The sequence below is a fragment of the Astyanax mexicanus genome, chromosome 11, assembly GCF_023375975.1.
Source record: "Astyanax mexicanus isolate ESR-SI-001 chromosome 11, AstMex3_surface, whole genome shotgun sequence".
Lineage (NCBI taxonomy): Eukaryota > Metazoa > Chordata > Actinopteri > Characiformes > Acestrorhamphidae > Astyanax > Astyanax mexicanus.
The window spans coordinates 28,465,237-28,492,407 of NC_064418.1; the positions used below are offsets into that span (position 1 = coordinate 28,465,237).

The 27,171-nt window shown below is 39.1% G+C and overlaps 1 protein-coding gene across 1 annotated transcript in view; it reads right to left on the reverse strand.

Moving 5' to 3' along the window:
* The window catches only part of tsc22d1 (TSC22 domain family, member 1), a 57,145-nt gene extending 31,224 nt beyond the window's left edge, over nucleotides 1-25,921 (reverse strand). The window contains exon 1 of the mRNA XM_007251723.4: nucleotides 22,242-25,921. Within this exon, the coding sequence (XP_007251785.3) occupies nucleotides 22,242-25,048 (2,807 nt within the window). The 5' untranslated portion in view covers nucleotides 25,049-25,921. The remainder of the gene's footprint in view (nucleotides 1-22,241) is intronic.
* Nucleotides 25,922-27,171: the final 1,250 nt, after the last annotated feature.

The following is a 27,171-nucleotide window of genomic DNA, read 5'->3' on the forward strand; positions in this document are numbered from 1 at the left end:
ATATTAGTGGTGTCAATCATTCTAAATAATAGTATTAAATCACAAAAATAGTTTTTTTAAACAATTAATATAATATTTTGGGGTATTTTTTAATGATAGAGAGCATGTGAGAGCGATAGAGTGTCATACCGAAGGAGAATTTAGGAGAATTAATCCACATTTAAACAATAATAAACAGTAATCTAGCTTTTGAACTTTTGAACAGTCTTGACAAAGCGAAAAAAAAAGAGTGAATGTGAAAAAAGCTGTGGGTAAAGTAGCTAAAATGATTCATGTTAAAGATTAAACAATAAACGCGTTCATGTTTCCAGATCAATTCCATGCATAAATGCTTTAATGCTGAGAGCACTAACACAAACTGATGTAAAAAAATAAACCATTATACAAAAAGACCCTTGAAAAATGTTTTGTTTACTGCGAATAACAAGCACACAAAACAAGACATATACAAAACAGAATATCACTATTATCAAATTTACAGCTCTGGAAAATCTTTTAATTTTACCAAATTGAAAACCTCTGGAATATAATCAAGAGGAAGATGGATAATCACAAGCCATCAAACTAAGCTGAGCTGCTTGAATTTCTGCACCAGGAGTGGCATAAAGTTATCCAAAAGCAGGGTGTTAGACTGGTGGAGGAAAACATGCCAAGATGCATGAAAACTGTGATTAAAAACCAGGGTTATTCCACCAAATATTGATATCTAAACTCTTAAATCTTTATGAATATTAACTTGTTTTCTTTGAATTATTTGAGCTCTGCATTGTTTTGATATATGCGAATAAATATTCTAAATGACAATATTTTTATTTGGAATTTGGGAGAAATGTTGTCCATAGTTTATAGAATAAAACAACAATGTTTATTTCAGTCAAACATATACATATAAATAGCAAAATTAGAGAAACTGATTCAGAAAGTGGAATGAAGTGGTCTCTTCATTTTTTCCCCAGAGCGGTTTATGTTTTTATAATTTAAAAAATATAGAATATCACTGTGTACAAATTAGAGTTCTTAATTACTACAATATAGACATCATTCGCCCGGTAAAAAATGAGAAGCTAAACAACATTCCTGGTTTCTGTCCTGACCAGTGCGTGTCCTCAGAGAACCAGACTGTCATACTAAAAGCTCACTGACCCTCTTATGTAATAGACTGCTGCTCCCTCCAGCAGCCTCTGTGCCTCTACAATCAGGACAGGATAGTCAAGTGGGGTGACTCTACTATGCCTCTATTATCAGAAAAATATATCACACACATATATATGCACTCATTTGCAGAGATATCAGATTGCTCCTGCAATTACTTTCAAATCAATTAAATGAAATGTAATGTAATCATTTCTTTCAAAATATCCCATGAGTAGTCTCATGTCTCTATAGTAATTTCTATTAAAACATACAGGGAATTATCCACAGGCACTGTGGATAGCTTAAAGCTGCACATTTTTCAAGCATTGATCTGATAAGCAGTACCTATTTTTGAGATTCTTCATGTAAAAACAGGGCCCTATTTTTTCTGCCATGTGGAGATACAGGCAGAATCACATAAAAATGCATAAAAATGGATTTCAGATAAAAAGACTACAGTGCAAATTTATTTGTCATCTACAGGACAATACTGCTACCATCTCAAGAGGTTGCATTGAAAGCACAGTCTCTATGCCATAAGCAGCCAGACGTATCCTCTGATTGAAAATGTGTGAGATGCTTTTTAACACACTATTATAATCACTCCCCCCTAACACTAAACTTTCTGTGAGAATTTTTGTGCTAAATGGGATAAATTATCCAAGAAAACCAATGAGATTCTCTACAGCTCCATAAAGAGATGTTCGGCACATTATGACACAGGTGATATGCCTGTGTTTAATATGACTACTCCAGGAGTTTCTCAATAAATATAAATAAATCATAAATAAATCAGTCTAAATTTAATCTAAATTATTTATCGCTATTAGTAACCTTTAATTGTATTTAGAATATTATTGCAATAAGACACTGCCTTCTGCACTATTTTTCACTCATCACTAAGAACTATCTTCTTAATGAGGAGTCTAGATATAGCACAGACAAAGCACAATAAACCTACAAATGAATGAATAAACTGTGATAATATTGTAATTTTGACCACTACAGTTTAAACAGCACTGGTAAAAAAATATAAATATTAATTACAGGATATAGACTAAGCGTTATTATCAGCACTGTGAAAGAGTGATCTACGGCTGACATCCACACATGAATGAAGTGAGGACAATGCGAGCACACCACACCACACCATTCTGTGTGTGTGTGTGTGTGTCTCATATTACCTGGCCCCACAGTGAATGAGCAGTCTGTGAGGGCTTAGAGGAAAGTTCTCCATCAATACTGCATGAATGTCACAGGATCTATGCTGGCTGCTCTTTACTGTACAAAGAGCAGTTTATTTATTTGGAAATGGGGAAATCATTTTGCTATGAGAAGGGTAATAATGAAATAAATGGAAGAAAGAAAAATATTTACAAACACATTATTTTATCCTATTATTATATAGTAGAACATGCAACTATAAAGCACAAACACAACCAATGAGACTAGCCTGATAGGATAAAGCTCTTCACTCTCGTGCTGTGTTTTAATATACAAATTTAAATTAACCCCTCACTGCTTCTTACTGTGCCCTCCTCCCCTCACACTACAAGGGCTGCTTGTGTAACACGGATGCTCTTCTGCCTTGCAAGGGTGTGCTAAAACTACTACTAAACACCAGAACCATGATGGCAAGCTCTTGCTCAAGTACAGCTTTTTAGATAGTGCTCTTCATAAAAATCCAACCTAGCTTCAATTACTTCCACGCTGTGAATGTGCTTATGAAATAAGTGTATTCACTATGAGTAATCTTTCACAAGCAAAGCCCAGTGCAGTTGACTGCAGCACCAGTCTCCACTATAGCAAATATCCACTAACTGTATAAATGATTATGTGTATGTTACGTTATGTTGTCATTCAGTCACTCAGAGCCTCTTACCAATCTAATGTTAATTGTTTATTAATAGATTTTAATAGATTTAATAGATAGTTTACTAACTTTCTCCACTGTGGATCTTCATGAATGGTACTCTTAAAATACATATTTGTAGTCATGTGACTCTGCCCCATGCAGTCCAAGACATGGAAGCAATGTGGATGAGAAATCAAACCAAATGAAACCAAATGAACAATTCAATCAGCTTGTAATTAGAATGAACTAAATATTTGCCAACCAAAAATATATGCCTAACAAAACAGAAAAAGAAGGTCATTCAGTGTTTAGCCAAATAAGAGAAGTTTATGTATTGTTTATGTGTTAATTACTTATGTATTATGTATTAGGGCCATGTTACAGTGTTTAATGTTATAATTGTTTTTAGCAGTGGTGGCACGTCACTGGATTTAAGCCAGGCGGACACTGTGCGATTTTTTTAATCGGATGCGTTCTGGAGAGCTCAAACTGCACGTTTGAATCGTTTGTCGTGTATGAACAACGCCTGCGATTCATCTGCACACACTGTACGGTCCGACTGACCTGCTGCGACGGGGGAGCTTACACTGCACGTCTAAACGCAGCCCGTAGGCGGAGCTTTCTTTGCTTTCTCGCTTCAACACAACGCCTTGCAAAAGAAAGCGCTTAGCTTTACTTATTTGTGCCCTGTTGTGCGCTGAAAGTCCACGGAAGAGACGTACATGGACTCGCAGGTGGCTGAGGCGACGTGGACTCTACGGGTTGTCCGTTTTACAGAAGGAGAGCGCATAGAAAAATGACTGCGCGTCAGGCTGCGAAAGAAACACCAGCAGCTTAAATAAAATAAAATAATTTGATGTTTTATTCTGTTTATTGTTTATGTAAAAACTGGTTTTGAAACACTGAATATTAAACAATTAATCGGTTATTCACACTGGGTAGGGACCCTCATTTACAGTGCCGCTGAGCATTAACAGTTTAAAATGGATTTAAAAAATATATAAAAAATAGAAATAAAAACTGACATTTATTATAGACGAATAAAATATATACGTAAAAAAGGAAAAATAGGACCTTAAAAAAAGATAATAAAAATTGACATAAAAGGTAAAAAATTTATATCTTATGAAGATATATATTTAATGATTTGATTAATAAAAGAATAAAAATAATTAAAATGAATAAATAAAAAATATAAAATATAAACTCATAAAAAATTCGTTTAAAATAACCCAGGCTTTCTGCAGATTAATCAAAGTTTCAGTTAGTTTCAGTTTCAAATCATGAAAACAGCTCACCAAAACCTCAAACTATTCTTTATATTTGACAATATTTACTACAGGTCCTTTGCTTGTACTTACAGGCCCTTACTTATTTTTATTCAACTGAACTGAGTTTCTGTAGCCTCGCGCTGAATTCAGCTCCGCGCTGCGAAAGAGAGCGAGAGAGAGGCGCAGCGCATTTTGTCTGATTTATCTTGAATAATTATCAGTACATTTATTAGCTTTAGTAAGTTTAATAGCACTAATTTTACTACACTTCTCCGACCTTATTTATTAAAACGTTTATTTTAGAAGACAGAGGTTATTATGCGGGCAATGCCGCGCGCAATGCCACGCGCTGCGCTAAGCTGGCTTTGCGTGGCTAATATTCTTGAGCACTGGACGAGATTTTAATTAATAAATTAACATATTTATAATTTTAATAAATTTGCCCTGGCGAAAAGAAACGAATAATAAAATATAGCTTTATATTTCTGTGCATGTTTTAAGTTTTATATAATTGACGGGCAGCATCAGAGGCTGACAATGTGCTTTATTTTTCAGATATAATAGCAAAGTGAAATAAAATAAATTTATGTTTGTCAAAGATATTTTCTCTTTTAATTTTTCTTTTCAAAAACTCCAGCTATTGACTGAGAATAAGCATCTGTTGAAATTCTTAAACAGCAGAATGCCTGTGTCTGCTATATTAAGCTATAAGTCTGTGTACCGAACATAAATATAAATCCTTATAACTGACAGAAATAAATATGACTAATAATTATATATAGTTACTGTGCAGATGTTTGGGAAAACAGGTCGTGACGTTAAGAAATCGGCCCGCAAAACAGCTCACACTGTGAGACAAGCGACCAAAATTTCTGGCATGTCAGAAATCCCTGGTCGCGTCCGACTGCTCATTCGCAGCTCGTATGGGCAATTAATCGGACATCGCTTCCCCTCTCACACTGCACGACAAACGACGCACGATCAAGCTAAAATTCGGCCCGATCATGAAATTCAGTCGCATCCGACCAGATCGGGCTTAAAATCGGGCTAAAATCGCACAGTGTCCGCCTGGCTTTAGAAATACAAATCAGAGGCAAAAAGATGCCAGAGTTAGCCTACAGTGATCAACAGACAGGAGAGATTTTAATAGCCACAGGATAGTGGGAAGACCCAGTTCTACAGATGCTAATATATTGTATAGTATAACAATATCTTGTTTTGCAACAATGTACTAGATTTATTTGGGTGAGTAAATCACTTTGGTTATTTACAGTAAGCTTTTTAGCGTGGTTGTAGCGCTGCTAACTGCGGTTGGCACTGCTGCTAGTGCTAGTAAATGCTGCACGACAGCGCTACAAAGAGGAACCTTGAGCTTTTTGTTAACCCAGGGTGCTATCAGTTAGCGGTTCTTACCACATAGCTTGTTTTAACAAGGTAAACTTTAATGTTAAATGCTACAGTCTGATACGCTCACCTCTGTGGATAGCATCTAATGCTAATACTGCTCCAGCCTTGGTCCAACTTCTCTAAAACTACTTTATACCACTGTACTTTAGCAGAGTAGCTTAACTGTTTCTTACAACCTAACTGGTAACATTCATAGATACGGTGCGCCGGATTATAAGGCACACTGTCGATTTTTGGAAAAAAGGATTTTGAGTAATACAGTTTAACGATTTAAACTTGGGCCCTGTATCATAATGCTTATAGTATCACAAAGTTACACAGAGTTCTGACAGGGACATCAGTCTGTCCTCAACTTGGCGAGTAATCCAGCTGTGAAAAACAGTTAACATTTCACCCCAGCCCAATCAAAGCCTTCAACATTACATACACGTTCTAACCGGGTCGCTTGGTTTCATAGTAGGCCTAAAAAAGGTTTTAATATTTCAGGGCATCCCTAAAAATATAAGCGCATCCCTAGCTTGTATCAAATAAAAATGCCTGTTGTGTCTGTTATTTATGGAAAAATCAGTCATTTGCAATTCAGAATTAATCACGATATACTGATAATGTGTACATCAAACACTATACAGAAATAACCCTAAATGACCCTGCAAAACAAACTGTAAATTATAGCCATCATTTCCTGACTGATCCCTTTAACTCTCAGCTATGATTCAGCCTCTGTAAAGCATGCCAGATAGAATTCACCCACTGACAAATGCTGAGCATAAGAGGAGGCCTACTCACCAACCTCCACCCTTTGTTTCACATGAATCATCCCAGGTTTAAATCGACTCAAATATAAATATGTATTGATTAGCCTTTTGACTCAACGTTCTTTTTCCTTCTACTCTTTATTTACTAATCTACACTGTCAACAAGGCAAGGATTACTAATAACTGACTGAATGGCAAAAGATCAAGTGCACAATAAAGCAATTACATACATTAAAAAAAACACTACTATACTACAAATTACAACAGACAGACACTGAGTCACGAATATAAAACTTTTGAATGAGTCTGGCTACAAGAATCTGGGCAACTGAGGGCTGCTGATGTTAGCAAAGTTTGGCTTAGGTGAATCATCTATCTGGAATGGGGACTTGGCTGAGTGCAATTTAAACAATAACTCACAGCACCTGTCAGGCAGCCACCTGCATAATAGCCACATTCTCACAGAAGCCCTGGAAACAATCTGAGCTCACACATAAACAAATAAAATAATTATACCGTTTCCACCATGTCAAGGTGGAGGTGGGGGCGAGGCAGAGGGGAGATGGGATGGTTACTGCTGAGACTAGATAGTAAATGCCACCCGTCAGAGACTGAGCTGATGTGTAACGCTTTAATCATACTGCAGAGTTTTAGGTAAGGAGGTGAGGAGTGTTTGAAAGGTGAATTCCCTCTTGGTGCTCATAGAGTGGGAGAACAGGTCTCAGATTCTGTGTGTGCGTGTATATGTGCAAATGGCCTAAAGGGACACGGCTATAATTCGCAGAAAACTAAACCCAGTTCAGTGAAGAAGCTCCAGGCACTGCAGCCTCAAACAAGCTTAGGCAGAAACCTTGGTGAAGTTCAATGTTTTGAGGGCCCTCAAAGAAAATGAAGAGAAGAGTTATTAGCAGAGGGACAACCCATCAACAGACTGACCAAATGTGTCTTCAAGTCACGCAAGACTGCAACAGCCAACCAGCAAAACACAAAGAAAAAATAATCTCATTAATGTTTTATGTGTAGAGACCAATTGTCTTACGTTATTAAATAAACACATGCCTGGAAGTCACCAGTCACTGGTTAATCAGTGTTCCTGGCTACAACTGCATCCTAAAGACAATGCTTTATAGAAGGAATACACAAGACCATCGCAATCTGAGCATATGCAACATGCAGTCACATCAAAGGTTGTGCAATATCACGTGTACTGTCAGATCATTTCTTGCTCTTAATTTTTGTAAAACTTTAAGATAAATTAAATATAAGCAATATTTTAAAAAGTGGTAAAATCAAATAAAAACCTTCAAAAAAAAAAAATAAATAAATAAAAAAAATAAAAATAAATTGCAATTCGGCTACATAATTTTAGTTTCAGTGCATTTTATTTTTCCCCCAATCGTGCACAGAATCCAAATCCAAATACTGTAAATTTAGAGCATTTATTTGCAGAAAACAAATAAATAAGCATAAAACAGCTGAAATAACAAAAAAGATGCAGAGCTTTCAGACCTCAAATAATGCAAAGAAAATAAGTTTATATTCATAAAGTTTTAAGAGTTCAGAAATCAATATTTGGTGGAGTAAAACTGGTTTTTAAATTACAGTTTTAATGCATCTTGGCATGTTCTCCTCCACCAGTCTTGCACACTGCTTTTGGATAACTTTATGCCACTCCTGGTGCAAAAATTCAAGCAGTTCAGCTTGGTTTGATGGCTTGTGATTCATCTTCCACTTGGTTAGAGGTTTTCAATTTCGTGAAATCAAAGAAACTCATCATTTTTAGGTGATCTCTTATTTATTTTCCAGAGCTGTATATTCTCAGAATATAAATGTACCGCAATGTCAGTTTTTTTTCCCGCCCTACTTTACAGGCACTGTGCCTATAACAAAATTTTCTATCAATTGCTCTAACTATCAAATAACCCCAAGTAATTGTAAAATGTCCAAATAATTTATACTGAACAATGACTCATTTTAAGTCATATTACAGTGTATCCATGTATGTTACGATGTTTCAGCAGCGGCAGTATAACTACTGTGATACTGGGGTAAATTTCTAACCAAAATTACTCCAGTAAAATGCTTTATGTTTGAGTTAAATAGCATTGCTTAACAAATAAATATTTATGAGATACATAATTAATTTTATGTCTTATTTCAAAAGCTACAGATGTAGAGAATGAGGGAATAGTTATAGTTTGGTCGCGTGTTTCCACGAAGATACACGTCAACACAACAGCAAGTGGAAATGGAGGAGCTACTGAACGCAATGTCATGTGACCAAGAAAGCCAAACAACTCACTGGTCCTCCTGTTTTTTCAATTGCCGTCCAGATGTCCGGAGTCCGGAAAGGGATATATATCTTGTCTGATATATATTTTTCAGTTGCAGTGCAACACCATATTTAAACATGATTTTCATAAATCATTATCTGTTGCAGACTAATGGACAAACTACAGCAGGGGTAAAGATCTGGTCAGTGGGGATATATGGTCCACTCCCAGTGCGAGACTCTCTCTTGAACAGATGGTCAGAAGACTCGTGGGAGAGTGCTGTAAGGAGACGGAGTCATTTGGGAACACTAGCAGTCAGCTAGTGACCCAGACAGAAGCACGGCCACTGCTTCCACAAACTGCACCGCTGACTGAGACCTCCGGCACAGTTAGTGCGGATAAACATAAACATTCCTCCTTCACAAGTAGTTTTCCATTCAGCATGAACCTAAGAGAGAGGACAGGCATGAAAAGAACAGCCTCTAAAGTAAAGCTAATCTCAGAAAGTCCTCTTTGCAACACAGCTCTATGGAGTTGCCTTCAACACAACCAGAATCTGGGTCCCAAAAACTATAGCAGAAATCATCTAGATTTTGGTACAGAGAGTACAAACACTTTTCTCCATCCAATAAAGAGTGTGGTGGGCCAAAAGGTCTTAAACTCAAACTTGCTCCCTATAGCTAATGCTGCATGCAAGTAGGAAATTTAATCTAGAATAAACCAAACAAGTCAGATTTCCTTCTTGGAAACTTAAGAGAGAGCCAACCTAATCTCAGTCCCAGGATCCAAGACGATTGTGATGCACAGCAACATTAAGAAACTAAAACGTATTATTCATTAATAGTAAACAGTTTATAAGCACCTATTTGTGTCTCATTAAATCAGTCCTACACACATTACTATTAAACTGTTTTGCACAGTCTTTGTTTACATGTGTTTGCCAACCTGGGAAAATACTAACAATGCTAACCTAGGATTAGGGTTGTGGTAGATCAATATTGATATTGATAAGATATCAATGATCATAATGTAATATTACAGTTTCTACACAGGTTACCTCAGAAAATGATTTCTATTCTAAAAAGATTGTGCCAACTATGCAGTAGAAACAGCTATCAACGAAACAGAATTTTACAATCCCAATTTTAAACAACATGTTAGCGTTTAGCGTTAGCGTTTCCCCTTTCACCTTTCGGCCCTTCCACATAAATTCCAATGCTCTAAAATGCTCTAAAACTCTACTTTTAAAACTCTTTCTGAACCAACACAATTTGTAGTTATAATATCCCTAAATTAATCAAATTTGAATCAAATCACATTGCATCGGAAATCAAATCATTTTTGGACCTTGCAAATTGGAATCTAAATGGTTCTGTAAATCAGTGGTGATACACAGCCCTAATTAAATTTTTAGTTTTTATTCCCCTTCTTCACTTGGAATATAAAAAGTGGGACATATTGGCCCAACAGCTAGTCTACAAACAAAAAAAGTCTACAATTATCAAAAACATTCAACTTGGGTGACATCATTCCATTCGTTTTAAAGTTCAAGCCATCAAATCCCATCCATAGCACATGTCCAGGTATTAAAAGCACCAAGAAACACTCCCTTCTCCCAAAATGCGATAAGCTGATTGAGAAGCAGCGAGAGACCCATGCTGGCTGTGGAATGGCTGTGCTAAGGGGGTTTTAGACTGATGGTGTAGCAGCTTGGTAGCAGCTTAGACAAGCAGGCAGACTGGTATAAAAGATAGAGCTGGCAAGCATGTGGGGCAGGAATGGAGGGGCAGCGAATTGGCTGGCAGCCAGGTGACACTGGCAGTGCTGTTGAAACAATGACTCAGTCCTAATGGCTCTCACAGTGGCACGCTGGATGCTAAATACAGGGCCCAGCTCTCATTCAGCCTCCTCACTCACACAGAGAGAGAGAGACACAGAGACAGAGACAGAGACAGAGACACAGAGAGAGAGAGAGAGAGAGAGAGAGAGAGAGAGAGAGAGAGAGAGAGAGAGAGAGAGAGAGAGAGAGAAGGGGGGGGGGTGTTATTTTGGACAAAATGAAGAGGAGAACCACGATGAAACCATACATGAGCATGCAGCCAGTGCATACCGTATCATCCTGCGGGCTTTATATATCAAATATTGCATGCATGCATCCAAAAAAAAAAAAATTAACCAAGACTTTAAAAATTGGTAAAAAACTTAACAAAACTTTAAGAATTGGTAGAAAAAAAATACTTAAAAGTAAAAAGTAAAATGTGTGAATATATTTCACTACAATAATACGTATAGACTCCATGTGCAAAATATTCGTAGACCAACATATCCTTCAAAATGTCTGTCAAAATCTAAAGTTTTAATAAAGAGGTTCTAACAGCCTTGGCACTTCCTGGTAGACATAGAAACATTGCACTGCATGACCGTCAACCACATTAACATTAGGCTAAGTTTACAATATCAGGCTCAAGTGAGTCAAATAAGCCTTTATATGATACAGATCTGATTTTTTTTCAGGGCTGTGTGGACACGCCACACACAATCTTTTCAAATTAGATTCGACTTACTTTAGATTTGTTCACACTGCCAGCACAAATACATTTTTTGGCATTTTTATATTGTAGACAGATTGATTTTTGGACAGCCATACAACATGTCAAATCCAATTTTTGCCAAATCTGTTCAAACAACATTTGGAGGGGGGTTAAAATGCTATTACAACCAGATCTGTCTCAGTCTGGATGCTCTGGCCCCTGAAATTCTATTATGTTTTTTGCCTGTATGCATCAAGTGCTGTCAGTGATGGGGCAGTTGTATTTTTAGTCCAGGCTCTTATTTTTATAAAAGGGGGAGACTAAAATACTTGAAACTGAAGGTACAAGTACTGTGTCTGTGACTTATTTTAATAATAGATAATATCTGATAAGAATCTCAAACAATTTGAAGTGTTTTGCTCAAAAAAAGCACAAAAAAAAAAAAAAACTCTTTTAGCTTAGTCTGAATACTGTGCTTGCACAGATCTCCACATCAAGGTGGACTTATCTACTAGCACACTGAACCACGCCTACTTGCAGCATAAGGAAAGCTGATTGGCTTAGTATGTTGTACTTTACTGTTGTACTTTATCTGTAGGCAGGCATTATGTTAAGCATTACAAACATTTCCATTCATATTTAAACCAGTGACAAATCTCTGGTTAAAATAGACCAAAAAGACATCTGTCTCTTATGTACATTTATGAATGTGAACCAAGAAGAGGGAGAAAAAAAAGAACATCTGAATTAATTAATTAATGAGGCTTGTAATGTGAACACAGCATTACTGAGGGTCAGGTAGAGATTAAATGATCAGTTCTGATCACAAACGCTACTCTAACTCATCCCAAAGGTATTCAGTTGTGCTCAAAGTGCTCACAGCTGCTCTACCTCGCAATGCTGGATGTCCAGGTTCCTCCGGGTGACAGACTGGTGACTCGCCCAGGGCAATTTATCTCAATGACCGCCAAGCTGTATACCAGCTACGCTACATGCCACAGCAGTCAGCTAGTTGTAAAGGATCAAAACTTGGCTGACTGATAATCTGTGGCACACATGGTGATAAGGTGCAGGTGCAGAAATCCCTTAATGGTAGCAGACTGAGGATAAAGACAGAGCCTTTGCTCTATAATGAGAGCAGTCACAGCAACAATTTCAAAATAGGGATGCAAATCTCTGTGTGTGGCAATTCGTTTTGATTACGATTCAAGATTTAGATTATGATTCAATTCAGAAACGATTTTCCATAAAAAATCTGATTCAAATGGTCTACAAGTTTTTTTTAATTATGTGATTTAGAACATGAAATGGAAAATAAAAAATAGAACATTTATTTAAAACAATCATTTTAGGCTCCTTACTGTATATTAAATACAGGGCTCTAGACTATTTTTCTGCATGGGTAGCGCAGAACACTCTTATTTTGACACATGTCGTAATGGATTAGCTGCAATGGCTAACGGCTAACCGGCAATGCTAACTGTATTTCCGAGCTAAATTAGTCACTGTTTTTAATAATAGATTGATTTCTTAGTGCTGGTTAAAGTAGGTAGGATCTGTTGTATGATATTAAATGTGGATTAGGGCTGTAATTCACTTGAGTTAGTTACTTATTACATTCACAATGCCAGAATGCAGCTTTGAGACTAATGCTAGCTAGGCTAACAGACTGCAGATATTAATGGACATGACTAACGGCTAACTAGCGATTCTAACTGTAGTTAATCGGTGTGTTTGTGCTGGTTAGTGTTTGTAGACTTTGTGGTTCTATAGGATATGTGGGTTGTGACTATAGTTTACTCCAGTATGTAGGTAATACCTTTACAACACCAGAACGCAGCTGTCGGTTTAGTGCTAGCTTTAGTCTAACAGACTGCTGGTGTTAATCTGTTTACCCCTCAGACGCTGAATTTACAAATTTTACGTGTAGCTGTTCTGCTGTTCACTGTTTAGAAAGTGAAAACTCTCCAGACAATTGACATTTTTTTTGTAGACAATTAGCTAAAGTTTACTCATTCAGCTGCAGAGACTGAAGCTGCTAGAAGATTAGGGTAAAACTGTGGGATCTGGATAAGCGATGCACTTTGTGTTAACGTTACGTCTGGTTTATTGTCCAGCTCAAGTTGTGGACTGGAATACAGATCGGTACATGGATCGGCCGTGCTCACCCGATATCCGATACATTAAATTTGGTCAATATTGGCCCCCTATACAGATATTGTATCAGATCAGTCTCATCTCTACCCCCATCTCAAAATGTGTTTCAAATTTGTCCTTTAATCAGATTAAACAAGCATGAGAGAAACATGCTTTCACCTGAGGAAAACTTGTTGCACAGATTAATAAAGTCATGTAGCTGTCCACTCCAATCCACAGTAAAAATTACATCATTAACTTTTTAACCATTTTTGAGGAAAGCCAAAAAAAAAAAAAAGTCATATAAAACCCCACTGCGTTGGAGGCATAATTTGTGCGGCAGCTTCCATTGTGTCCACACTGACCTCATTTCACACCGCTCAGCCTGATGCCACAAGGAGGGCAAATCTCATTGTGCATGTTTAACAGAGCACGAGCAGCACATGGTCACATGCTCAAGGTTACACACTTGAGCCAAAGATTTCCTGCGCTGCCCAAAACCACAGCAAACGACAGCATTCCAACTCTGCTGACTCACATTCAGCTTAGACTAAGAAAGTCTAAGAACAAAAGCTTAAAGAAAGCTACAGCTAATTTAGCTTTATATATTTATTTAAAAAATCCAACAGCTTCGTCAAACTGACACACACTATAGAACTGACCATTAAAAAAAATAACTTGAAGGTAAACTATTTCAACAAATACCCACAGGCATTTGTGAGAGTAAGACTTGAGGCAGATGTGATGCTTGAGGTCTGGCTCGTGGTTTAAACATCCTCTTGCTTGTGAAGAATAATTCTCTTTGTGAAACCAGAAAACCAGAAACCTTCATGCTGTGCTCACTCAGTGCTTACAGTATCAAATAAAACTACACAAGTTTGTCCAGAGGAGCAAGAAGCAAACTGTGATTATGATTTGTAGATCAGTCAGAGCTTCCTATCAACTGAGTGCTGTAATTAGAACTGTGAACAAAAGTATGAAAGATCTATTTTACACAATTCTGCCAACAATGCAAGAGGAAATCATATTAGTCTGGGTTGTTCTAAATATTAGTCTGATTTGGATTGGATTAGTTTTACACAGTTAACCAGTGATTCACAAAAAGGACTGTGAGATATAACTAAAAACTCATAACTTGATATTCTTAAGAGAAATGAAAATTACTAAACCCTCAAAGTATAAATGTTAAAGTAAGAGTTCATTTGTAACATCAAAAACATCCATCAGTATATCCAAATAATATACAGTACAGGCCAAAAATTTGGACACCTTCTCTTTTTCAATGTGTTTTCTTTATCTTCATGACTATTTACATTGTAGATTCTCACTGAAGGCATCAAAACTATGAATGAACACATGTGGAGTTTTATGTACTTAAAAATAAAATGACCTGGCCTTCCCAGTCACCGTAACTGAACCCAAATGAGATGGCTTGGGGTGAGCTGGACCACAGAGTGAAGGCAAAGGGTCCTATAAGTGCTAAACACCTCTGGGAACTCCTTCCTTCAAGACTGTCAGAAAACCATTTCAGGTGACCACCTGAAGCTCATTGAGAGAATGATGACAAGAGTGTGCAAAGCATTAATCAGAGCAAAGGGGGCTATTTTGAAGAAACTAGAATATATTTTTTTTATTAAGTACAGTGAGTCCAAGAAGTATTTGATCCCTTGTTGATTTTCTTCGTTGGCCCACTGATAAAGACATGATCATTCTATACTTTTAATGGTAGATGTATTCTTACATGGAGAGACAGAATATTAAAAAGAAAATCCAGAAAATAAATCTAAGGAATATATATTAATTGATTTGTATTTCATGGAGTGAAATAAGTATTTGATCCCTTAGTATTCATTAGCAGTTCTGGCTTTTACAGACCAGTTAGACACTCCCAATCAACTTGTTACCTGACCTGAAGCCACCTGTTCTCACTAATCACTTGTGTGAAAAACACCTGTCCACAGAATCAGACAGATCACACAGATTTCAAGTCTCCAGCATGGGTAAAACCAAAGAGCTGTCACAGGACCTCAGAGTCAGAATTGTTGACCTTCACAAAGCTGGAATGGGCTACAACAAGATTAGTAAGGTGTTGGATGTGAAAGTAACAACTATTGGTGCAATTATCAGAAAGTTTAAAGAGTATAACATGACAATCAACAGACCTCGGCCCGGTGCTCCAAAGAAGATTTCGCCTCGTGGGGTGGCAATGATGCTGAGAACGGTCAGAAATCGTCCTGCAACCACTCGGCAGGAGTTAGCAAATGACCTGAAGGCAGCTGGGACCACAGTTTGCAAGGAAACAATTGGCAACACTTTGCGCAACAATGGATTCACATCCTGCAGTGCCTGAAAGGTACCCCTGCTGAAGAGAGCACATGTGGAGGCGCACCTCAAGTATGCCAATGATCATTTGAAAGATGAACCAAGTTATTGGGAGAAGGTTTTGTGGTCAGACGAGACCAAAATTGAACTTTTTGGCCTCAACTCCACCCGCCATGTGTGGAGGAAGAAAAATGCTACCTATGACCCCAAGAACACTGTGCCCACCGTCAAGCATGGAGGTGGAAGCATAATGTTTTGGGGGTGTTTCTCTGCCAAGGGTACAGGGCTACTTCACCGCATCACTGGGAAGATGGATGGAGCCATGTACCACACAATCCTGAGGGACAACCTCCTCCCCTCTGCCAGGGATCTGAAAATGGGCCGTGGTTGGGTCTTCCAACATGATAACGACCCTAAACATACAGCAAAGGCAACAAAGGATTGGCTCAAGAAAAATCACATTAAGGTCATGGAGTGGCCCAGCCAGTCGCCAGACCTCAATCCGATCGAAAATCTATGGAGGGAGCTGAAGGTCAGAGTTGCCAAGCGACAGCCCACCAACCTTCATGATTTAGAGAGGATCTGCAAAGAAGAATGGGCCAAAATTCCCCCTGGTGTGTGTGCTAAACTTGTGGTTAACTACAACAAACGTCTCATCGCTGTGCTTGCAAACAAAGGCTTTGCCACTAAGTATTGAGTGTGTTTGGCAAGAGGGATCAAATACTTATTTTCCTCATTGAAATACAAATTAATTAAAATATATTCTTTAAAATTATATTCTGGATTTTTGTGTTGATATTCTGTCTCTCCATGTTAGAATATATCTACCATTAAAAGTGCAGAAGGATAGTGTCTTTATTAGTGGGCAAACAAAGAAAATCAGCAAGGGATCAAATACTTCTTGGACTCACTGTACATAAAACTTAACATGTGTTCATTCATAGTTCTGATGCCTTCAGTGAGAATCTACAATGTAAATAGTCATGGAAATAAAACAAACATCTGTATGGTATACTTATTTTTTTTATAAACTCCATTGGATTATTATGCTGTTTGAGATACAGTGAAAAATTAATCATGCTTGTCCTTCAATTCCAATCCAAACTATTTTTACACGCAACAAAATCCATGTGCATTCATTTTAAGAAATAAAACACAAACAGATGGTGCAAAATTACAATATAATAAATGTTCTATAATAAAATGTTCTATAATAAAAGACATTTTAAATATAAATAATTAAAATAAATAGTTGTTCTGAAATCTGAAAAACTGTCAATATCTCAAAAACTGTAGCAAAGAGATTCAGACAAAATCAGGAAAAATAAATGAAAATAAAAATAAGCATACTGGGAGATGTGAGCGGCTCCTCCATTTCTGCACCACTGTCACTCCAAATAAAACCACATGACAGTTTAGTGTCTTAGGTTTAGAAAGGAGGGAGCTAAGTTTATCAAATAATCTCTCAAAAATTCTTTGAAAAATGTGAAGATTTATGGTTTTTAACATTTGCCAGACTTGTCCAACCTGTTTGATTTGTGCAGAAAGTGAAGAAGTAAAACCCAAACCATCACAAATAAGCAGGCACTCTACTGCTACATGTAATTAATTCACAGACCTACTGCCTCAGCATTCTAATTTACAATGAATTTATTATGAACAATGCCATTCCCACTGGTATCCAAACACACACACACACACAGAATTTCTTCCCACTGCTGGACAAACATTAGACAATCCAAATCAAAATTACAGGCACAACACCACCTGCATTGTTCAGATCAAAGCAGAGATTTAATTGACAATTAAATGGAGGAGTGATTCAATTAACCTTTGGCAACAATGCCTGGCCTCAATGGAGAATAAGCAATGCAGCTATTGTCACTACTAGCCATGATGATGTTCAAACAGCATTTGAATGTGGCTGAATAAATAGGCCAGATGAATACCCATACAAGTAGCGTAGTTTATGACCAATGTGTTGCTGTTCCCTGACACTCTCCAATTTACCATGTGTTCAAGCACAATGCTTCAACACAATAAAATACTGTTTACATGTATATGTATTCATATAGACCCTCCAATTATAAAATAAAGACTATCATTGCAAAAAAGGTAAACACGAAGAAACAAACAAAACAAAATAAAATCCCTTTGTCCAGTACAGCTGACGAGCTCCAGGATCAAACAAGCACAATGCAAATCAGAACCTCCAGACCGCTATTGTGCAAAAAATATATAAACATGATCGACGACAAGCCCTTGTTTTAAGAAAATGAAAACATATGACAAATAATGATGTTTCTGAGAACAATCATGATGACCTGAAGCAAAGCAAGGTCGTCTCTCTTAAAGCTTTCAAAAAAACCTTCAAATGGGGTTGTGGATATATATTGTAACTATAAATATATTCTACATACATATAAATACAGCTCTGGAAAAAATAAGAGACCTTTATGCACAGTATCTTTTTGGTGATACAAACTTCAATGGCTCATTATGCACTTGAATTACAGATGATGGACGACACTTCTGGTGGTCTAACACATTCTGACAGCTACTCAAATTCTATCATGGAACCAGATGAGCATCAAAAAGTAATTTACTATATTTGGGGGGGGGGGGGGGGGGGGGGGCATGAACTTGCCAGAACCGCCCCACAGCAGAATAGAGCAGTGTCTGTCTCTGTCGCTTTAAAAGTACAGCCTGTTGAATGTGAGATAGGCCAAACATGAGACCCAGCTGCATCACGGCATACCGTCATCCACCTTGTTATCTGTTCTGGCCTGAACTAGCGGACTGAAAGCATTTCCTCTCCTCTCCCATTCCACAGGGCCCATTAATTGGAGAGATAATCTACTTGATCTCCACACAAAGAGCGATTCATTGAGACTCTTGTGTGCAGCTTCTATCACTGCCAAGAGCAGATTACATTAAAAAAAGCAAACATGAGATAATCATCTTCCTAAACAGGTCCGCCGGTCGACACCATGACCTAAGATCATTACAAAAACACTAGCATCATTTGTGCCGAGTCAGATCAAGTGGTATTGATGGGGATTTGAGCAAAACATAAAACATTTAAACAACTAACAAATGCTGAAGCATTAAACTATTTTAAACAATAATGAAGCTGATTGACACCCTATCTAGAACTGTAGACTTTAATCTAATGTAGACTTTAGATCTAATAACTTAAAGCAAAGAAGGTAAAGTATACAGCTCTGGAAAAACAATTAAGAGACCACACTTTAGTTTCTGAATCAGTTTCTCTGATTTTGCTATTAATAGGTATGCTCTATAAACTACAGACAACATTTCTCCCAAATTTCAAATAAAAATATTGTCATTTAAAGCATTTAAATGCAGAAAATGAGAAATGACTGAAATAACAATAAAAAAGAGAGTTTTCAGACCTCAGATAATGCAAAGAAAGCAAGCTCTTATTCATAAAGTTTTTATAGTTCAAAAGTCAATATTTGGTGGAATAACCCTGGTTTTTAAATCAGTTTTCATGCATCTTGGCATGTTCTCCTTTGGATAACTGTATGCCATTCCTGGTGCAAAAGAAACACATATAGGGGGGTCTTAATTAAATGTCAATTAGCAGTAGTGAGTTAGGATTTGCCGGGGTTTTGTTGGAGTCTACTCAGCCATAAAAGTCATCACTGGCACTCTGGAAGGAAAAAATAGACATACACATGGCCCACTACTGTCAGGACACTTCATCAGTATACTGAAATCCAAAGGCACTGTTACTTCAGTAATCTCAATCTCATGAAAAAAAAAATAGAAAAAAAAAGTAGAAACAGACAACAGAGAAAAGAAAGGATTTGCAACCTTAGTCTAAGAAACGAACACCACTTCCTGACAAAATACATGATTAAATAATGTTCTGTGTTTACCATCAACTTAGCCAATATATATTACAGCTAAATCAAAACAACTTTTAACAACAGTGCCATACCTGACGCACTTTTCTCAGCCACATTTCTACCACTGTTTACCTGCTACCTTCACCAATCCACTTGCCAACATGTTTTCTCAGTTCTTGACTGCTGAAAGGTCCACGTGTTTAGGCTGGCACAGAAGGCAGTGCATGATATAACTGCTGGTTTTGGTAGCCTGGAGTGAAAACATTGTCTCTATATGAGGCCAGGGCTTCACTTGACGCTTAAATTTGTTTTACGTTTGTAATGTTTGTGATGTCTTAAAAACAATAAAACGCTTGAAAGTACAATTTTGGGTCAAAACGTTACTTAATGTAACTGAGTAAATGCAGCTTGTTACTATCAAACTCTGCTGAAATCACAACTGTATATACACACTATATTTACTGTACAATTCAATGATTGTTTTCTTGTGGCTCACTAGGTCTCTGATCAGCACTAGAAATAATATTGCCATGTTGGGGATTCTGCCCTGCCTCCATTATAAGAAAACAAATTTGATCGGATTGAGTCTTACAATATTATTCCATCCAATCAGCAATAGGAGCATTAGCTAGCTCTCTATTCTGTTAGTTAGAAAAAATATATAATAAAGGCACTCAAACTTGTCTCTGAAAATATAAAGCAAAGTGGTCTCAGATCAAGTTCAAATATTAACATTAGATATCCAGAATTACACACATCACCTTTTTGTCAAGTACTTTTTGTCTACTCTACTAATAGATTTACTCATATAGAACATCATTTAATTGATTTAGAACATTGTTATTTGCATTTTCAATTAAATTCACCATTTTCAGCTGAAATAACATCAAGCAAGTAACAAGTTATTTAAGCAGAAGTACCAGCATCTGTCTGTTTACCTTAAAGATCTTAAACAGTGGTCCTCAACCCTCCTCCTTCTAAGGAACTACCTGTCTGTAGGTTTTAACTTTTAAACACAAAACCAAAAACACCCCCAATTAGCCAATAAAAGCCTTTTAAAAGACAGTAGCAAGATGGGTCAAGTAGGATCACTGCTTTAGATTCACTGACAGCCTCTCTCATTTCAAGTCACATGTCTCTTACTTTGAGTTTTGCTGATCTGGTTCTGACTTTCAATCAACATATTTATACTGGCACTCTTTTTGTTCAATATTTTAGAATTTGAAATATCAAACTGGACTAAGATGCTAATGTCTGTAAATTCTTGAACACACCACAGTTAGATAAACATGCCCTGACTTAACACATCATCCCCTCTCGCAAAAAAATCTGGCTTCTTAGTCACTCATACAGGCTGGCTGGAGAGCAAATATTCACTTGCTCATGATCCACACACTCACACCCTAAAATGAACCACAGATGAAAGGTAATAAGGTGAAACACCCAACATTATTAGTAAACCTTCACTTGATGCTTGATGAACCATTATAAGGCTAAAAAGACAAGCAAATTTAACAGCATCCTGCCAGTTTCTGAGGATCTGATCTGACAGTCAAATTAATGTTACTGTTTAAGCTATACTAGGAGTGAGTGAGCAACTCAGTATCAGTAAGTTACAGTCACAAAGCACTCAATCATGTGTGTGATCTCTTATGATTAAATTGGTCAAGATGTATGATCACACACACACACGTGTTTAAGATTTGCTGCTGTTCTCATTTAATAAAGAACCCCCCAAAAAACAGCATATAAAGTAATTATACAATGTAATGTTTGATCATCATGGGCTTTCATAGTTAACAGCAATGGATAAAAGTTATTATTGTGATTAACTTCAGTCTAAAAATAGAATACCAGAAACATTCTGATAATTTGCCTCTCCTAATGTGTACGCTCTAACAGAACTGCCAGTTTCATTAAGGAGTGTCTGGTGACGGAGCAGTTCATCATCCCAGATCTGTGAGCAAGCTCTGTCAGGAACAGAGGAGTCATATGTAGAGTATACTCTGTGTTGTCTTTGATGGTAATGCAAGTCTACATGTCTCTTGAGTTAAATACAGTGTGTATGTATACCTGTATGACCATGATCTTATTATCCAAACAGTTATTCCTACTTTCATTCCATTACACGCGCTGCCCCTTAGGATGACTACATGAATTCATCTTTCATTAAGCGCATTAGTTTTTTTTTTTTCATGAAAAAGGCCAAAAAGGGCTTGGCTGGATAACAGAAGGTGTGATGTTCTGGAGTTCAGATTAAACAAACTACTATTTTTTTATGACAGGTATTTAGAATATTGCTGTAATCATAGAGGGAGCTTAAATATTACACCTGCAGTTGATACATGTGCAAAAGTCAGCTTCAAACCTTCAACACTTTTAAAGGTCAGAGTGTGAATTGAAAGCAGTGGGCATCCGTGTCTGTCAGTACACTGATATAAGCAGTTGTCACTTAGCATGGGAAAAGTGACCAGCAGCCTATGAAGGGGGTCTGCTCTCTATTTTTATTTATGTGACAATATCCCTACACCTTCTATTCCCCAAGAACAACCTATATTTGAAAATAACCTTGTACATAAGTGTAATACTTTATATTAGAAATAAGAAATGCAGAAAATTCTAAACATTCACATCAGCCACACTTTTTTTCTTAACTTTTTCAAAACAAATTTTGACACTCACCTATCTTCCTCTCCATCTACAGGCAAGTTCTTCAGCAGACTGGCTGAGGCAGTTAAGGCATTAACTCCACCACTCTCCTCAGGACCTAAGGAGGAGCCAGTTTGGGAGGCACATTCACCAGCTGCTAGCTTGGGAAGTGCGAGCACAGACTGGTGCTGAAAGAGAAGGCGTTGGGCATCCTCCAGCTGTGTGGCCATCAGTGAGGGCAGGGTGGCATAAAGGGCACTGACAACAGGCTGGGCGCTGGCATTCTTAGCGCCATTCTGTACCAAGCTGGACTGGCGATCACTCTGAGGATTGGGAGGCACATTTGATGCAGGCAGGCTTGATGTAACTGAAGGGACAAACTGGGCTCCTAATGCCTGATTGCTGAGGGGCGCATGTTGCTCCATGGAGAGCTGAGAGGAAAGCTGTGGTCCTTGGGGCTGCTGGATTACTCCAGGCCCTGTAGACTGCACTAGCTGTGGCATGACCCCACCGGTGGGGGCCTGGGCCATCTGGGGTGAGGGAGTCTGTTGTGGTTGCATCAGTCCTTGAGAAAGCGACTGAGCTACAGCAGTGGGCACAGTGCCCACAGGTGGCTGTGAACCCGGCATCATCTGAGCACTGCCTGCCACGGTGACAGGGGGGATGGAGCTGGACAGGTGGGGAAGGGCTTGCGCTGATCCCGGAGCTGCAGCCTGGATGATCTCCTGAGGCGGCTGCTGCTGAGTGAAGTCAGGTGGCAGGCTGCCCCCTTGGCTTAAAGGGTTGACGTGTGCTGGGGCTACCTGGGCTGGTGCCGCTGGCTGCTGTGCAGGCGGGTAGGCCATCTGCTGTGGGGTGACTCCTGAGAGGCCCTGAGCTGGAGTTAGCTGTGCTGCTTGGGCATATGTCATCTGCTGTGGGGCCACGGCCGGTGATGGATGCCCAGTGGCCGTCTGCAAGCCTACCATATTTACCGCATTTTGTTGCTGCTGAGTGCAGGCTGGCAGTGGGGTGGTTGCACCAGCCTTTAGATGGGGATGCACCATGTCCTGGCGAGGCATCTGAGGTTTGGAAATGTTAGCAGTAGTGGGTGGCTGTGGAAAGATCTGCTGCACAGCTGAGGAGCCTCCGATATCACCACTGCTCACACTCTCAGAGTAGTGACTTAGAGTGCTGACTGAGCTGCTGACAGAGCTCACACTGTCTCTTTCTGAGCCCAACACGTTATCAGGTACAAACTGGCGGATGCTCTCTACTGTTCGGGTGCTAGGTGCATTTTCAGAGGACCCAGAACCTGGAGCCTCTTTGTCATAAAACTCTGTGCATGTCCATCGGCCTTTCTTAAACGGCTCGGAACTAGAGTCCAATTTGACCACTCTGAAGCGTGAGCTGGTAGTAGCAGGAGGAGGCATTTGTGCCTGCTGAGAATGAGTGTTAGAGCCAAGGATAGCATTTGAAGGCTGGGTAGCGTCAGCTGTCCCCACATGACTACCACTTGTTGACCCAGTAACAGCAGTGGCAGTGGTGCCAGTTGTCATTGTGATGACATTACTTACTACACCACTCTGCTGCTGCATTAGGTTTACGTTTTGGTTGTTGGTATTATTCAAGCCAGAGGAAAAAACTACACTGCTACTGTTTGTACTTATGCCACCCAAAGCAGGCACATTGGAGTTTAATATATTAACATTACTTGCATTGCTTGGTAAACGCTTAATACTTATCGTAGCACCTGATGCCGCAGTGACTATGCCAGTAGATGTTCCTGGTGCACCAGCAACCAAGGGCTGACTAATGACATTGGTGGTGGCAACAGAGGCGTTTTCCAGAATTCCACCCACATTCGAAGGCATTTTCTGGCCTATGATTGGTACAGATTCAGGGCTTGTTGTGATGGTGGAGGTCACCACACTACCGAGTGGGATGCCAGCAGCTTGAGTAGCGCCTGATCCTGCAGAAGAAGTGGAATGAGTATTTCCAGAATGCGTAGGGTGAAACTGATGGTGGTGGGGCTGGGGGTGCCCCGCATTGTGGTGGTGGTGCTGCTGTTGCTGCTGCTGAACATGATGATGATTATTATTTTGATGATGATGATGATGGTGGTGGTTAACAGCACCATTGACCATAGTGTGTGTGCCGCCGTGGTGCGTCTGGGACAGAATAGGTGGCTGATTTGGAGATACAGCCCCCGGGGTTTCTGCCTCGTGAAAGTTGTTGAGGGTTTCTTCAGATGAGCTCCTCTCAGGTCCACCGGTGTCATTGGTCCGTGACAAGGACACATCCAGGATCTCAGAAGAGGAGAGGTCCTCTGTGTGGGACTCATCCAGATCATCACAACTTTCAGTGTCCTCAGTTATGCTGTTGTTTGTGCTGACGGAGATCTGGGCAGGGGTGACGCTGGTGATCTGAAAGCCACTTTTCTTTTTAATCTGTGCCCCCGGGGCCACGGGCAGGTTCTGGGGCAGCAGCGTGGGCTGGGGGTGGATGCTGAGGCTTTGAGGAGGGAGCTGGGAGCCGAGCGTGGCCGCGGCTGAGGCCAGCGGCTGGATTAGCGCGGAGGGCTTGTAATCGTCTGCCGGCATCAGGTTGTTGCTAAGGCTGGCACTTCCCGAAGATGTCAACGCGGAGGGAGAAGCACTAGCGGTGTTACCGGCAGCCCGTCGGGCAAAAGTCGCCGGTTGCGCCATTTTTCGGGCGCTCGTCGAGTCTCCTGCTGGGTCGGGGTGATGCATTTCTAGGGGGTGGTCTCCGGCAGAGTTGTAAATACAGCTTACAAGAACTGCCGTGTTGACAAGGTCTTTTTCAGTAGGAATTTCACCTCGCCCAAGTAGTTTCCACATAAAACTAATGGCCCCTTTCCAAAAACAGCCAGGAGTCGATAATTCCACTTTTGTTCAAGGTATTTAAACAATGTCCCGGCCAGGCTACGCGCTAGATAACTAGCTAGCTAACCTGGCTAAACTGAATGCTAGCTTATGGCTAGCTTAGCTAGCTAACGTTAGCTAAGTTAAAAACAGTCGTCGTTTAATGCTAGCTAGCGTTAGTGCTCTCAGCTTAGAAACACTGGTTTACACTCAGTTAGTTAGCAAGCTAACATAACTAGCTTATCTTAGCTATTTAACTGTCGAAGACGTTTCAGATCCAGAACGTTGTCAGATATGACCAAATTTAGTTAGCTAACTAACAGTTCATATTATCCAAACAGCTAGCAAATACAGAAATTTATTATCAAACAAACTGAACACAGCTGAGTTAGCTAACCTAACGTTTTCAATATCCAACAGCGGTGGCTGGCTACAAGTGCATGTAGTACAGTTACAGCTACTAGATTGTGATTCGCATTTTGAATCCGGCGTTACAGCAGGCGTAAAACCATACAATCCACCGACGTTGTCAAGCTGGCAGGCTGTATCCAAAACGAGTACCGTTACCGGAGTCCGTGTTTATTCCATGTCCCCGTCCTCTTTGTTATAATCCAGTGTTAGCTAGCTAGCTGCACCAGTAGCTAAATAGTAAGCTAGTATCTTCTTTCCCAACAGCTCTCTGTCTCTCTTCAGCTCTCTCTCTGTCTCCTTGTAATGTAGCCTGTGCTATTGCTAGCCAGCTATCTGCCTGTGACGAGACCGAAAGGGGGAGGAGAAGCTGCTGATAACATGGCGACAGCGCATGTCTGTTTACGCCGCCAACAGCCAGACATAAAGCCAGTCTGAGGGAAAGGCGGAGGGAGGAAAGAGGAGGGAGGGGTGAGCCTAGAAAAAAAATGAGCATAGAAACAAGGGAAGAGTCAGGAGAGGGTGAGAGCGGGGTGGTCTGTTGGAGAGATCTGCAAAATAGCTTGCTAGCTAGTTATTTATCAGCTGAAAAAAGACTTGACCGTACTGTAACCGCTGTCTCTATGGCTCTAAGTGTCTAATATAATATAATATAAAATACTTCTGCTTTTAAGTGTTTCAGAGGGGTTGTGAGACACCCCAGCAGCGGAGAAAGAGAGAAAGCTTTAGCTTACTACGTGAGAGAACCGGAGGAGGGGGGCTTTATCTCCACTGGACCCCTGAGGTTGTCAGTGGGCGTTGTCCTCATGTCGCTTATGTCCTTTTGGCCCGGGTGATGCTAGCTAGATAGCTAAGTTGGATAGAAAGATACAGCTCTGAAAAGCCCACTTAAGTTTCTTTGATTTTGTATATATTCATATGCATATGTGTCAGTAAAATAAATATTGCTGTTTTATTCTATAAACTACGGACAACATTTCCCCCAAATTCCAAATAAAAATATTGTCATTTAGAGCATTTATTTGCGGAAAACGATAAATGGCTAAAATAACAACAAAAAAAAAAGAAACAGAGCTTTCAGACCTTAAATAATGAAAAGAAAACAAGTTCATATTCATAAAGTTTTCATAAAAACTTCAGAAATCAATAGTTGCTGGAATAACCCTGATTTTAATTACAGTTTTCCTGCATCTTGGCATGTTCTGCTCCACCATTCTTGCACACTGCTTTTGGATAAAACTGATAAAATTCAAGCAGTTCAGTTTGGTTTGATGGCTTGTGATCATCCATCTTCCTCTTGATTATATTCCAGAGGTTTTCAATTTGGTAAAATCAAAGAAGTGTCTAATTTGTAAGTGGTCTCTTATTTTTTTCCAGAGCTGTATCTTGCTAATTAAATAATCAGTTAAGCTAGCTCGCAGACCAAGCTCAGTTTTAAACTCATTATGGCTCACATTTGACATTATGGATGATTGAAAAAAATATTTAAGCAAATGCATGTGGGTACCAGGGGATGTCCAAATATCTGGGTCTTAAGAATCTGCCTGGTTTAATTGGAGACAATAACATGTTGTCACTGTTGAGTAAAAACATTATATGAGTATACTCTAAAATGAGCATACTTTTCTCCAAATGAAAAGTCATGAGAATGAAATTCATTTTACAGCATTTTTATTGGACTTTGTAGCATT